Source organism: Pipra filicauda, unplaced genomic scaffold, assembly GCF_003945595.2.
Source record: "Pipra filicauda isolate LSUMZ 115617 unplaced genomic scaffold, ASM394559v2 scaffold14_size4853619_pilon, whole genome shotgun sequence".
In the NCBI taxonomy this organism is placed as follows: Eukaryota; Metazoa; Chordata; class Aves; order Passeriformes; family Pipridae; genus Pipra; species Pipra filicauda.
Window position 1 is genome coordinate 4183061 of NW_024103985.1, and position 15030 is coordinate 4198090.

Genomic DNA, 15030 nt, shown 5'->3' on the forward strand with positions numbered 1-15030 from the left:
GTAGATGCTATTTTAATTTCTTGCAACACCATGAACTCTGAAGTGACAAGCATTATACCACTGTGGACTTAACAGCAGGCTAGAGGAAATGATTGCCATATTGTGTTCATATTTGCAACCATCTAATTTGTATAAATTATAAGGTTTCAAATGGCTATTGTTAATAGAACTTTTTCTGAGTAGAACTTTTCCCTTGCTGAGTAAATAGGAGGACTTGTCTGCACCCTGTTGTATCTGAGGTGGAAGACTGATGCCAGGGTTGTTAAGCTTCAAATTGCAGTTCAGCATCCCAGGATTTTTGTGCTGCTGCCATTCCCATACTTGAAGCTGGAAACCATTTAATGTTTGTGGCTAATCTGTGTTACTGCTCTTAAACCAGCAGTCATTTGTTCTTCAGACTAAATTTAAATGAAATTCAAGTAACATAAAAGTGAGAACACTGCGTTCTGTGCACCATGAAGTCAAGCTGATAGACCTTAAAACTGGTAGTTTGGGCTTGTCCTGCACTTCCATTGGTGGGTTTAAATGTTTTATGCTCCATTATATCAACAAATGACCTGTAACTACTTTGGTTTGAGGACGCTGCCGGTTTTGGATTGATGCTCTGTTGAGTGATCTGTTCTGGCACAGCACAAGCTCTTCCCCTGTGCAGAATGAGGAAGGGTGGTGGTGTGATGGGAGAGGCAGTTCAAGGTCTGGCCCTTGGCAGCTGCCCCCGGGCTGATCCCAACAGTCCGGGGCAATCCCAGAGCCCTCGGGGTGGCTCAAGCAGTTGAAGCAGCACTTTTAGAGGATAATTTGTTTGAACTCTGATACTGTTTTCATTGAATTTGATAGGAAAATATTGATATTTGGCACTCCAGGGTTAATCATTAGCTCTTCATTCAGCAAACAGAACACATCCATTTTGTATCAATGTCTGGTCTTCAGCAGAGCCGGGGAGGGCAGATGGCTTAGCCTGCAGCAAGAGCTGAGGGACATAAGTTGATTCAAGCAAAAGGACTTAGGAATTTGGGAGGAGAATGCTTAATTCCAAATTATGCTCAGAAAATCAGGTTTCCTGTGGCCCCTGAGAACCTTCTGCTGGAAAGGGGCCTTATTTTGTACAGTCTGCCCTCTTAAAAGTAAATCAACAGTCACTGGAAGGTAGGAAGAGGATCTCTTGAACATGTGGGGATTTTGCATTTTTTCCACCTATTTTGTCTAACATTCTTTCTTCATGATGTTTGGGAGCTGAAATACCACTTACACAATTCCAAGGAATAACTTCTGAAGAAAACTAATTATACTATTTCCCACAGCAATGCTTAATATGCAAAGATTGCTTCTAAATCTGCTTTCCAGGTCATCCCTCTTTTCTTCACACTTCCATTTTGACTTTCAATGAGGTAATTTCACCCTTAAGCTCATTAGTTTCCATAGGAAATGAATTATAAAAAATGCTAAGTGTGCCATATGAGGTTTAACATCAAAGACATTTCTAGACAGACCATGAATATATGTTGAAGCTATATTTGGTCTCTGTTGGGTATCCTTTTCAGTGCTGCTGAGTTTCACTTGCTTTCGTTAGGTAAGTGTTGGCTTAGGACTTAACTTTTTTTTATTCCTTGCAATCCAAATTAATCTTTAATTGTTTAGAATAAAATCGACTGACTGGACTATTTGAGTCAAATGTGTTTTGTTAGTGCTCATGTGCTGCCCTCATGAGGAAAAAAAAAACCAAAGGAGTTTTGAGTAGAAAGCTTTGTAAGCAACTGCTCCTAAAGGAAAGTTAATTTTCTGAAAGGAAACCTCAGTTCATGATTCGCTAATAAGTTATAAGTGGATTTTTCTTGCTGAATGCTACTCTGAATACTCCAAGTTAGGATGTATTACCTGCATGCTAAATCCACTGGATTGTTTGCCCTTTGAGCCTCCATTTCCCAACCATTTTAAGTACCTGACAGTAAGGAGCCTGGCACACAGGATTCTTGTCAGCCTGTATACTTCAAGCTTTTATTTTGAAACTGTGTTTGAAAAATGAAAACATAGGGAATGCCTGCATATTTTTATCCTATTTAATCTACCTAACACATTATCTAGAGGGATTGCCTAGCACATTCCAAAATAATAATTTTTTTAGAAAAAGGTGCACACTATTCAAACACAGTTTTGCTGAAAAGAATACTTCTCTTTGTTAGCTCCATAACATTTTTGTGACATTTTGTTGTGATTGAAATGACTTTCCTCCTCTTCAGTGAGTGTTCAGCATGTTTATCCCATTTGCTGCTTGGTTACAATATGCAGAATTGCACAGCAAACTGACTGCCCTGCACAAAGCTCAAACTGAACCTGAGCCCCTGCATGAGGGATGAGGATTTCTGTCATTGCAAGTGGCAGCAGAACTCTCTGAAATAATAATAGCTGTCAGGAACAAAACAAATGCCATAAGTAATACTATTTAAAAAGTAATCCCAGTCAATATTTACAGCTGAGAGTATTAGAGCACTTTATTCCACTTTCAGAATGTCTTAACTCTGCACTGTGACTTTCTTGAAGAGTTTGGGTGGAAGCCGTTTGTGTTCCTGGGTGGGGGAGAAAAACATGAGAACGTGTTGCTTTAGCTGTAAGAGGAAGAAAATATTTTATACGGTCTTTGGAGGTTCAAAATAAAACACAACTACCTCTTTAGCAGTTGTGATCTGCCAAAGGAAAAAAAACCCCAAACTTCAAAAGGCAAGTCAGGAACTGGAGTCTCCCCTGGGGGCTCTCCAGGGCTGACCTGGCAGGGGGGTCTCTGTGTACCTGCAGCACCTGCAGGCATTGGGCTTCAGCATCTCCTGGTGCCAGAAGGCATCACCTTGGAACAGTTGGTAAATCAGCCCCGTCTGTTCTGGGAACAGGCAGCATATTGCATATTGCAATATTCATCAATATTGCATATTCATCAGGAGGAGGGCTCTCTGCACACGGATCTGTGGACAGTGCACAGTCTGATGTCTCTGGAGTTGGCCCTGTGCTGCTGCAGTGGTGGAAGGGGCACGCAGGGTTCAGACAAGCAGGATATGAAAGAAAAGCCAACTCCCCCAGAACCCCCCCGGCAGAACCTGCACCTACTTAGCCAAATCTGCTCTTTGGTTGCACAACAGGTAGGAGGGGAGGTCAGTGTAAACAACCAGCTCCTGAAATCTGGCTCAGTTACTGAGGAGAAGTTGAGAGAGGTCTAATCCTCGAGGGTTTGCTCCCGTGCTCCTCCCAGTGCAGCTGCTCCCGCGGCTGCTGTCCCGGGGTACCCCCCCGAGGCTCCTCTGCCCTGAGCCACTGCCCAGGCAACTCAGGCCTTCAGCAAAATAAACAAAGTAAGTGTTGTTACACCGTGCAAATTAATAGTTAAACATGCTTTTATTGAAAAAGCCACTTTTTCCAGCCCTTCAAATGTAGCTATTGTCAATAACTGAACATAAGGACTTGTCAAAAGTAGATTTTAGTACTTCAATCTTTAGAAATGTAATAAGTAACAGAACACTGACTCTGAATTACAATGCAGTGGGAGTTATTGTTAGAGTGCTGAAGACTTCTAAATATTTTTAAAATCATAAATATATTAACTCTTCCCTTTGAATCAAGTAGCATTAATTTAAACAACAAAAAAATACCCCACAAAAAAGAAGCAACCAACGTGGAGCCAGACTTCTGCACTTCAAAACTACTCAACACAGTCTGGTAGTAATAGATGCAGAGATTTGTTTGCTGTTCATGTTCGAGTCAACTGCTAAAGGGCATATGTGTTTTTGCTTCCATTGCTGCGAGGCTTCTATGTCTGTGTAGACATGTAAACACACACACAAAATATAAGGCAAAACCTACTTGTGCTGCATATCTTAGACATTAATAGGTGGCAAGTGGAAGCTGTAATAGCAGGTGAAATCATAAATAATTCAGTTAAATATTTCAGGAATCAGTCTTAATGCCTTCACACAGAAGGATTAAAATAACTGGGTGCACACTGTAGCCAATGCAGGGGAAGACTCGGGTGGAAGATTTCCTTCTGACACCTGTTATATGACATACTATTGCTTCAAAACAATGTGCTGTGTCAGCTGCAAAATACAGCTTCAGAAGGAATTTTTTTCATTTAAGAAAGGAAAATAATTCTAAATTGTGGGCCAAACATGCAGGAGTCTTGCAGAGATAGGAAAATATCACCAGGAGGCAATTAAAATACTGATGGGGTTATTAAAGGCAATGAGACTAGCAGGCTTCCCTTTGGTTCAGTGTTCCATTGAATGCCCTGGCTTTGTACTCAGGGAGGCACAGCCACTTAGGAGTTAATTTCCAAAGAAAGCACTCAAAGTTTGCCCCACTTAATTTTGTCTTTTAAGTCCTGCCTGCTAAAGGAAGGGAAACAGTTCTGCAGTCAATGTGCGTTACCAGCAATAAATAGCTGGTGGATGTAGGATCAGAGCAGCTGCAAATATCCAAGGGTTGGATGCTGAAGACTATTCCTAGTATTTCAGTGTTTTTGTACACATGCTCCTGTTGCCATGAGGAGTCACTTAATGTAGTGGACTGAGGTGTTCTAAGCCTATGTAGATCTAACAAAGATAAAGCTACATCAGACTTTTATAGAACAAGCATCTGGTGTTGGGTTGCTCAGCTCGTCTGTACACTCCTCTAAAGAGTTAGGATATGAGCTAATCATGGTCTTTGATAATAGAGATGCTAATGCTTGGTAAGCTTTGTGCTAGAGTGCAGAAGTTATGAAATGCTTAAAATTAAGTTTACAAAACTGTATGCAAACATGCATGATTGAATTCTTACCCTTGGCTTGGCAAGGCTTGGATTGTACAGGCATAGATAACTCAGAGCTCCCAACAGAAAGACTCAAGTGACACCACAGGGACAGGGGACTGATTTACATTTCAGATATAAACCACGCTGTGACCATCCCAGATGACTTTCATTCCTACTCCAGATCAGGGTTTCTGCAGCCTGAAGTGCCTTTTCAGAGGATGCTTTCTTGTACAAACCACTTCAAAATTTCATGCAAAAGAATAGAGAGGAGGTCAGTGAGCATAAGGGACGATGGCATTTGTGCTGTGCTGTGGTTTGTATCCTCATAATCTCAGTCCCAGCGTGTGGGAAGCAAAGGCTGCTCTTAACAAAGCTGCACTCAACTGCTTGGCACAGCTTCTGCTCTGGTCAAGTCCCTGTTCCCTCTGTTTTGGTGAACTGATGTTCCAGTCTTTCCAAGGGCATCACTGGACTGAAGCTTGGCATAGTGTAGGAGCAGCTGGGCTGTCACAGTCCTGTGAGGTCTCAGTGGTGTTGGCATCTACACCTGCTGAGCTCTGCTGGTCCCTGGAGGGGCCGGGGGCCTTTGTGTGACCTTTGTATAAAGCAGGAGATTTTGCCCAAAGGGGAAGATTGGATGTGAAAGTGGTGGAACTGTTCCCCTCCACAGTCAGAGCCACGGGCTGTTTGTCTGGCACTGCATACACAGCACTTTGCTCTGACAGATCTCCACACTGACTGAGATGTTCTGCGAGGACCAGAGGCTGCTGATCATCCCCTTCTTCAGAAATAACAAAAACAGGTTTGTTTTTATCTGTTTCTACCAGAAGCTCCTTTGTTTTTGAACCGTTGACCAAGTTGATTTTCAGTGGGTTGGAGCTCTCTAGAAGGTTTTTGGGGCTTTGGCTGTTGACTGGAGATGCTGCCCCTAGATGTCTTGAGGGATCCAAGGACCTCACAGGTTTGCTGTCAGGGGAACTGGCTAAAAATCCAAAATAAGAGTTCCCAAATCTGGATTTCTTCAAATTGCAGGAGGTTAGCTTGCGCTGCCTTTGTGCAGACTGAGTGAGGGGGTAGGAGGCGTTACTGGCAGATGAATCAGAGTAAATGGTCTCTGATGCTCCCTCTATCTCAGTGGCTGAGATTACCTTTCTGGTTGGGACACCTTGGGATCTTGCAGCTGTAGAAAAACCCTGCACAAAATAACACAAAATTAGAAACTTTGATCCCAAGGGGACTAAAAGTTAAAATTCCTGGCTATGTTAGAGGTAAGATGCATTCTTTGGCAAAAACCCATGTTACTACCTCAAAAAGAAGAAACATCCTCTATTAGCTTTGTAACAAGCTGTTGGTTTGATGGTTACAGTCAAGGAGACCTAGATATCCCTCCCACACCCACGGGCTCTTGCAGTGCAATAATAATACATCAGTTATACTAAGTTTAAGGCATAACCAGGGGAAAAGGCACATATCAGAACACTCAGGGAGATGATCTTGCCTGAAGGCATTTTTTTAATGTTTTTTCAGGACTGGGGTAATTTCTTAACTGCTGGAAAATACGGCTTCTTAACATTTGGGGAAAGCTTGGCTAAATTACAGTACAGTTGGGCAAAAGGATTTCCCATCCACTGAGGAAGACAGACTGAAACGTGTGGAATTGCAGGATGGAGAGGCACAGCAGTGGCCAAGGAGAAAACATGTCCTGGCAGCAGTGCTGGGGCACAGGCTCTGACCACCACGCCCTCCCCTCCCCGCAGGACTCACGCCACTGTCAACCAGCTTGGTGAAGGGGCTGGTGGTGGTGGTCCAGCTGCACCATTTCTTCTGCAGCTGTGGGATGGGGGCCAGGAGGTCGTGGAAGGTGCGGGCGCTCCAGGTGCGCTGCCGGGGACAGGGGTTTGGGTTCTCCAGCTGCACGTTCCCCCTCTCGGCGGCTCCCGCGGGGTTCGAGCTCAGCCACTCGCACACGGAGCCGGGGCTGGTCACGCTTCTCTTCAGGTTTTTGTCCTGAAAAGAGTAAAAATAAAGATCGTTTACAGCGTCTCTCATCGGGACGCTTTTAAAACACTTAAAGAAAATACGCTGTTGGTGCAAGAGGCTGAGTTACTCAGTCGTTCTCAGGGGACACGGGAATGCAACTTCTCGTTGCTCTTCCAGCCTGAAGTTTGCTGCCTTCCCCTTTACCTTGCTTCCCCAGTTTTGGGTTTATCACTGGGAAATTTCAGTTATATAAGCAATCACACCGCTCTCACTAACCAAACACATGAAATACCTACAGCTTAATTTTACTGGAGATATGTGACAGATCAGAGTAGTAAAATTCTCTGTGTAAAACGGAATTCTTCCACTGAGCTTGGCTCTTGGAAGGCTCCAGGTGTGCCTGTCTGGGGAAATGAAACTTCAGGGGGGATGGGGCCTGCTGAAAGAAATCCAGAAGCAAGAAACAAGAGAATCGGGAGTCTGAAAAATGCACAGTTCAGGAGAAAAGGATGAAGTAGTGCTCTTTGTTCTATGTAAGGGAAGAATTAAGAAAAATAATTAAAAATAAAGAGAAAGGGAATAATCTGTTCTCGGTGTCTGTGCTGAATGGAACAAGAAGCACAGGGACTGGACTGGAGCCAAGGAGATTTTCATTTTGCATAAAAAATTCTCTTCAGGTGGAAAACGTGCTTCAGCAGCAGAACAAGACATCCAGACAGGGGTAAAATTGGCATCATCAGAAGGTGAGACCACATTAAATGTTGTCACCAGCCCTGTGCATAAGCAGAGCTGATCAGACACGGGAATGAACTACAGACAAAGATCTCTTCCATACTTTATAAGTTCTGATGTTGCATTTAAAATCACAATTTTTGTCCTTAATATTGATATGGGTTTAAAGTTAAAGAATCCCTGACAGTCCTGTGAATTTCCTTTCATTCTCACTAATACTTCACCTGTTATTTATATAAGCCTCCTGTTACACAACTCTATACATATTTTTAATTTTCAGCTGTGCAGATATGGTTGTCATGAGAAGAATGCCAAATCCACATTCCCAAAGTTTACACAGTCATTAAAAAGGGTCTGAAATAAATCCCACACTGTCCTGGATTTAAAAGTCCTGAGAAACCAGAAACTTGTCATTTGTTATTTCTGAGAAACTGAATCTTTCAAGTTTCTGCAAATCAAAGAAACTATTTAGTGAAAATGTCATATTGGAAATGGATGGGCAGAGAGGCAAGAAATTAGCTACTACAGTAGAAAAAAAACTCAGTAGGAAGCCAGGAGAGGTTCGGGATAAGTTTGTTTCAATATTAAGCTCCTAGTCTCAGATTTGGTTAAAGCAACAATCTTTATAAATTTATAAGCCAGCTGTCTTCTCCTCAGAAGCCCCTTCAGGCTGTCTTGGGATTTATTATTCTAATGTTACTATAAATACCTCCAAATTGATGTAAAAATTAGCCACTGGTTTTGAGATAGATATACTGGAAGTAACTGTGAAGATGAATAATATATTTTATACATTGTGGAAAATGTTTTGGGAAAAAAATGTTTCTTAAACCTCCACGATCGTTCTCTTTACTGAAACCTTTGCATCTGAAACTTGCAATGTCTGATCAGAAGTCAAAGATCACAGTTAAAGGTTGGCCAAAGGCTGAATGATGCCTTAAAACAAACGGGACTTATGGAGCTGTGATCTCCTGGAAAAGCCACCCAAAAGTCATCCTGCCCCCTGTTTCCTCTCACTGGTCACACACAGAGACACGTGTTTGCTCTCCCAGCTCCTTCCTCCTGACAGGGGACTGGTGTCTTCCAGTAGGTTTTAGGAGCTGAGAAGCAGAAGCTGGTTCATCACTGGCTCAGGCCCAGCAGAGCAGGGCTCACACTTGCTGGGTGGCACAGGGCCAAGCAGCCAGACACCATTGCTCAGTGAAAAGATTGGGATAATTTATTTAATGAAAGCTCCTTATATCTGGCTTTGTCTAGCGGAGCATTTTGGGTGAGGTGAGTCTGCTGGTGTTATTTTCTGCACCGTGAAGGCTCAGGATTTCACACATCTTTTCACAGAGGATAACTGCAGGAGGATCCCTGCCAAGAAACAGGCTCTGCTCCAGTGGGTAACTCATCCCACTTCCCTAGTGCTGGGCCACCAAAGCTCTGCACCATCCCCTCTGCAGAGCTCAGGGGCTGGCTGCTCAGCTGCATTTTACACCCTAAAAATACACGTTTAAAAATTAAACTGTGAGCATGTTTAATATTCAGGAACTCTGAGTATGAAGTGGCCCAATGATGGCAGGTCTGTAATTAGCCAGCTGTGCTTGATTTTCACTCCCCTGAGATGATAGTCTTCAGCTGTGGGGAGAGACCCAGAGCTTTCAAAGAGGCCCTACGATGGTTTCTGGGCTGTTTTTCTGCTCGTTGGGGGATTTGGTTGGGAGTGTGGACTCATCTGTGTGCAGCACGGACATCACTGAGGAGGAGACGCCTCCCGAGTCAATAATGAGGCAAGTCACTTTTATTCTTGGGTTACCTTCACTCTTTTAGCACTAACTCTTTCATTTTATTTTTTTTTAAATATAAATCTCCTCTGAAGATGCTTGCAGAAGTGATGGCAGAGTAGAAATGGGGATTGTGAGTCTTCCTGACTAGGGTGAGGAACAGAGGCAGGAAAGAGGGTTTCCCCTCTGCCTAGAAGGTGTGTGTGTATGTGACTGTCACCAGGTGAAGCTCTCTGCCCTGGGAAGAAGGACCAGGGAGTTCAGGTGCTCGAGGGTGCCCAGTTTGGGTGCAGCTCACAGTGCCCTCCCTGCTCCACAGAAGGTAATGTTTAGGCAAGGGAAGGCACCAGAGCTGTTTTCCCTTCTTTCTCTCTTCCTGTTAGTCAGTGTGGCCAACTGGAGGAAAAGCTCAGCACGTGTCTTACACCAGGGTAGGAAAATCCTGACCAGCGTGGCCTCCTGGCTAACTTCCTAATCAAGTGCGGGGATACAGAATGCTTTTGTTTTGTAAACTGTGACAGAAGTATTACACAGACTGTCCTGGGCATGTGAGTTCCTTGTGCTGCTTGTTTATCCTCTTGTGGGAAAAAGAGAGGGCACTGGAGAAGAGAACATTGACCTGGGAAAGGCTTTAGCACACACTGGTAATGGATGTGCCCCGTCTGCACTCACTCAAGGCTGAAGAGGTGACAGCCAGACCTGAGGCTTCCGAGCCATCATCTGTTCCTAAACAGATAAAGGACCAGGAGTGCAGGGGAAAGGGCTAAAATAAGAACTTGCTGAATTGATTCAGGTTTCTGCCTGAATTTGAAAGGGCTCCAGAGCTTCCACTTGAAGCACTTGATTTTTTTGGAGCCTACACTGTTAATTTTCACATCAGCCTGGTGAACTTTCTGCCAAGCTGAGGAGCCGAGTACCTTCCCTGATCTCTTGGGAGTGGTGGGCAGGAGCAGGTCTCACTCCCAGGTCTTTAAGGTGATATTTTTAATGGAACATCATCTTTGCCAACTAACATATTTCAGAGAGCTGGTTCTACTGCCTGTCAGCAGACATCTGCATTATTGGCTATCAGATTCAAGGTAGACTTCTGTACTTACTCTTCCCAAAACTGGGAAGGCACTGTCTTGGGGGATCCCAGCCCACAGCATTCGATGGCAGCTCAGCTTGAGGGTTGGGAGAACTGCCCGGCTCAGCCACTGCCCTGCTTAGAAAGTGGGTGGTAGTCGTACATGGACAGATATGACAGGTGCTGTCCGAGAGGGACATGTTGTGGCTTGCTAGAGAGCACTCCTACCTGTATCCTGTAGGTGGTAAAGCTCAGCCCACTGGCCCCAGGTCCAGCAGAAATGATAAACACTTCGTCGCTCCCGGTCTCGGTGGTCACGGCGGAGATGGAGGAGGGCACGTCTGGGTCAGTGTCCTGAGGGGACCGTTCCGTGCTGCCCCTGCAGGAAGGGACTGACAAAGGAAGAAAATCAATAAAGGCTGCTTGCAAGAGTCCAAAACATCTGTTTCCAACTCCTCCATGACAAACCCTCCTCCCTCCCTCCCCAGGCAATCTAGAGCAGGCTTTGGCTGCCTGTCGCACCAGCCAGAACAAAATTCAAGCCAGCAGTTTGTTCTCCTGCAACTGCAAGTTTTTAGAAACAGAAGAGGAGAGGAGGAACACCCTTGGGTCTGCTTTCTAATAAAGACAGAGGTAAACTGAAATCCTTTGTATTAAACACAAACAAGGTTGTGCTGCAGATCAGAAACTTGCAGCCTTCTCAACTCATCATTTATTTGTATTTACTCATCCCTGCTAATACTGGGAGCAGTCACCCAAAGCAGTTCCACATAGACCCACAAAAAACAGTAAGCTCCAGGAGCTGGAGCTGACCAGAGCCCCTCTGAGCACTGTAAGACTGGTCCTTTCTGGACAAGGTTAGGCACAGGATCATGGATCTGTAGCAGCCTGAACCCAACATCTCTGCTCTGCTAACCCAGTGTCTCTGCAATGCCATGTGCTGTCACAGCTTGTGTTGGCAGCACGCTGGAGCTGTGCTTGTGTGTGCTCCTTGCCAGGGGAATCACCCTCCCAGGGAGGGGGGAGAGCAGCAAGGGAGAGTCCCCACAACAAAGGCTTTCTGCTGTGAAGCAGCTCTCCAGCTGTGCACGGGCAAGACAGAGAGGAGGATTGCAAGGAAGGAACTATCCGATTAACTGGCCCAGGGCTCCGGGTGCCCTGACCTGCTCCGCCGCTGCCCCGCGCTTACCCGCCTGCTCCCGGCTCACAGAGTGGTTGTTGTTCTCATTCTCCCGGCTTGGCACCACCAGCTGGAGCTCATTGATATCGACAGTGGAGTTCTGGATCCTGTTCTACAACTCAGAACATGCCCCAGTAAACATCGTCAGATAAACAGTGCAACAGCCAATATGAAAGAGAGAAACAGAAATTGCTGAAGCCATTAGCACTAACCTCCTGGTCACTGCATGCGTTGGATGAGCTCCTTTTGGGGCACGTTCTCTGCCTGAAAAGGAGAGACAGCGACAACAACAACCAGCCCACAAGTGAGTGAAAGGTCCGAGGGGAAGGTCTCGGCTGTGCTCATCCCGCGAGGGGAACCCAGCAGGTTGTGAGCTCTCCCACCTACAGGAGCAGCCAAAATACTTGCCAAGGCTAAGGCAGCAAGGCCTGCAAACCAGGGGAGAAAATTATATGCTCATGTGGTGGGAAGCCAGCTGAAGAAGAGGAGAGCCTGTCATCTTCTTCCCGTGATCACTGCAAAAGCAGGGACAGAGTTCAGACCTCTGCCAAGTCCCACCAGGCTCCCCCTGCCAGCTGCTCTTCCCCATCAGTAATGGAATAGTGGGGCTGAGATCCTGCCTGAGTCTGGGCAGTGACATCCCTCTGATCCTGTTAGACAGGACATTTCATCTGCAGAGCTAATTCTGTGTGCTGGGCTATTTTTAGCAAGCAGAGAGCATCAGATGCTGCTCATTTGTGTGACCCTTTCACTAAGAGGCAGATCATTGTGGGGTGAATGTGCCCCTTGGCTGAAGGGAGGCACACGCGTGTTCTCAACCATTTTTTCACATTTTTGTAAAACTGAGACTATGAAACAACTAGTGTTATTAACTTTTGGATGGATAAGACTCAAAGATACCACTGGCACTAATGAATGTTACAATGACTGAGGCAAGTATATTTTGCCTTTGTGTTCAGTGGTTCTCTGTGGGACAGTAGACACATGGGAGCATTAAGGCACTGACCAGATGGGATGCAACCAGTGTTACTGTTTTCCCTACTCTCTGTGCTGCTGGCTGTTGTGCTTCTTGTTGTGGGGGTTGGTTTAAGGCATTTAATCTCCTCCATGCAAGTGTTTTTGGTAGTTATGAGTTGAAGCCAAGATGTCGAGTTTTCAGTCACCATTTCATTACTGTTTGTTCGTAAGAATAGGGGCTCAGGGACCACCTAAGGAGGTGGCTGTGAGCCAGTGTCTGCTCTGTCTTGGGCATGATGGGTTTCATTCCTGCACCGTGTCATTGGATCTCTTAAAAAATGCTCATTGACTGACAAGTGAATTGAGGGAGAAAAAACCCCATATGCTATTCCTGCTGAATACAGAGGGGATTACAGAAAAAAGAGGAGAGCAAGTTGGCACTTGGGAATTTAATCCAGAGGAGATCCAGACAGATAGCTGTTACTCCAGGAGGCACAGCCACTGCTTGGGCTTCTCAGGGAAACTCAAGGCTGAAGCAGGGAAGGCTCTTTTTTAATGCACTGATTCAGGAAGGGGGAGCAGGGAAAGGCTTCCAGTTGGAATTAGTGTTGCCTTATCAAGCAAGATCAAACAACACAGGAAATATTTCAGACTAGAAAATGTGTATGTCAATATTCAACACACACACCCCCCCAGAAGCTCTTTTTGGCCACCAGAATCATTTCAGCAGGAGTGACCTGGCCAAGCATACCCAAAAAAATGAATTAGTGTGGTGGTCAAGGCGTTCAGGTAGATGGTGGGAGAACTCTGTGTAACTCCCCTGTTTGTCCACATGGAAGTATTTTTTTTTATTATCTTCCTCTCCTCCCAGCTCTTCCCTGTCAAAACCCATAGAAAAATTTAAACTGTGGATAGACCGGGCAAATTCTGCCTTAAGAAACTGAAATACCTCACATTCTTTTGGCTCCTTCCCTTTATAAATTTAGCAGACACCATAACTAACCTGCAAACCACACTGCAGTTTGGCAGCATGAACCAAAGGGAGAGTAAGGTGCCCCCAGCAAAGATGTTTCCTGTGTGAGTATGGTAGAATAAGAGAGAGAGAGTCCTGTTCTTTACAAAGTTTAAATTAGGATTGGAAAATGGTAACTGGCTGAAATATCACTGTTTTAATTTTTCTTCCCTCATCATGCTTTGGGTATTGAGAGTCTGATTTTCACTGAACAGTTGTATTTACTGCTAAAAACCAACACAGACACGCTCTAGTTTGCAGGGCTGGAGAACTTAATGTTTCTCTAGCTCATTCTCCAGCTGGACTGCAGCTCTGTGGTCCACTGAGGACCTCTCCACCAAGGAGACCAGAGATTTGGATCAGTGCACAGCTCATGAACATAAAACAGCCAATGTGAAAACAGACCAATTTCTAGAATTTAAAAGAAAACGTAATTAAAGAAAAAAAAAAGTTGCTTCAAAATTCTTGAGTAAACAACAACAACAAAAAATTAAGTCTTTTGGAAGCTTTGTGAAAATTGCCTGTGCTCCCCAGCAGGCAGCTCCAGACAGGTGTCTAAGTAAATCAGTCTGATGTGTGGAGGAGAGAAGCAGAGGACACAGCTCCAGCAGGCAGGAAGGGGTGTCTGCATTGTGCCCAACACAAGGATGGCAGAGGAAAGGTCTGCTTTTAGCCCAGAAGTGCTGAGGATTCTCTAGGAGGGCATTACAAGACAAAGGCACATTCTCATCCTCAGGTGCCAGCGTGGCAGGCAGTGACTGGCAGGGCAGAGAGGGCAGCACGCGATGGTTTGATCACATCCCTGTCCCTGTAGGGCTGTGATGGGGAACAGGTCCTTGGCAGGCTGTGCAGATGTAAAATGCAGTTGCAATCCATGGGTTGCAACCACAGAGCAAAGGTTTGACTGCATGGGACAGGATTAGAACTAAATAAGGTGGACATATCTGTTGTTCTGGGGGCTTGGGAAAGAAAATAAAAAATACCCCATTACTCGAGCCAGGCCTCATGGCCAAAAGTAATTAGAATTATTGGCCAACTAACAACTGAAGCTTTCATTCCTTCCCCAAGTAGCAAACAAAAGCTGCAGTGTGGCAGAGACTTGGAGTTTCCCCAGAGAGCTTTGCCCTGGCTGAATGCAATGAGCCCAAGCAGATACTGCTGATGACTTGGTGCATTGGAGGGGCAGGGGATGCCAAGCCCATCCCAGGCCATTTCTACTCCTGGCAAGGCAGAGCCTGCTACTTTTAGCTGAGCAAGAGCAGCAGATAGAAATGGGGGGGAAAAAAAATCAACAGCTAAACCTGGTACCAGAGGAACAAATCAAGTATGAAGAGAAAAGAAAGTGGAAGGCAAGTTTACAAGAGCTTCAAGGTGACTGTTGGCATCCTCTGCAATGGCACAGCCTGGCCAGGATGAGTGTCACTGTGCCTCAGGGAGCTGGTGCCAGTTTTGCTTGTGCTGCCCTGTTAAAACATTGTCAGCCCACCCCTGCCACCCTGACATTTCCTGCAGTGAGGACAGGCTGTGGCTGATACACATTTGACACCTGATTTCTCAGGGC

The 15030-nt window shown here is 45.3% G+C and overlaps 1 protein-coding gene across 1 annotated transcript in view; it reads right to left on the minus strand.

The window, feature by feature from the left end:
• Positions 1–3362: 3362 nt before the first annotated feature.
• Positions 3363–15030, minus strand: part of LOC113994249 — a 32452-nt gene continuing 20784 nt past the window's right edge. The window contains exons 3-7 of the mRNA XM_027733097.2: positions 11713–11764; positions 11510–11612; positions 10549–10712; positions 6538–6780; positions 3363–5966 (exon numbers count right to left, since the gene is read on the minus strand). Of these exons, the coding sequence (XP_027588898.2) occupies positions 5238–5966; positions 6538–6780; positions 10549–10712; positions 11510–11612; positions 11713–11764 (1291 nt within the window). The 3' untranslated portion in view covers positions 3363–5237. The remainder of the gene's footprint in view (positions 5967–6537; positions 6781–10548; positions 10713–11509; positions 11613–11712; positions 11765–15030) is intronic.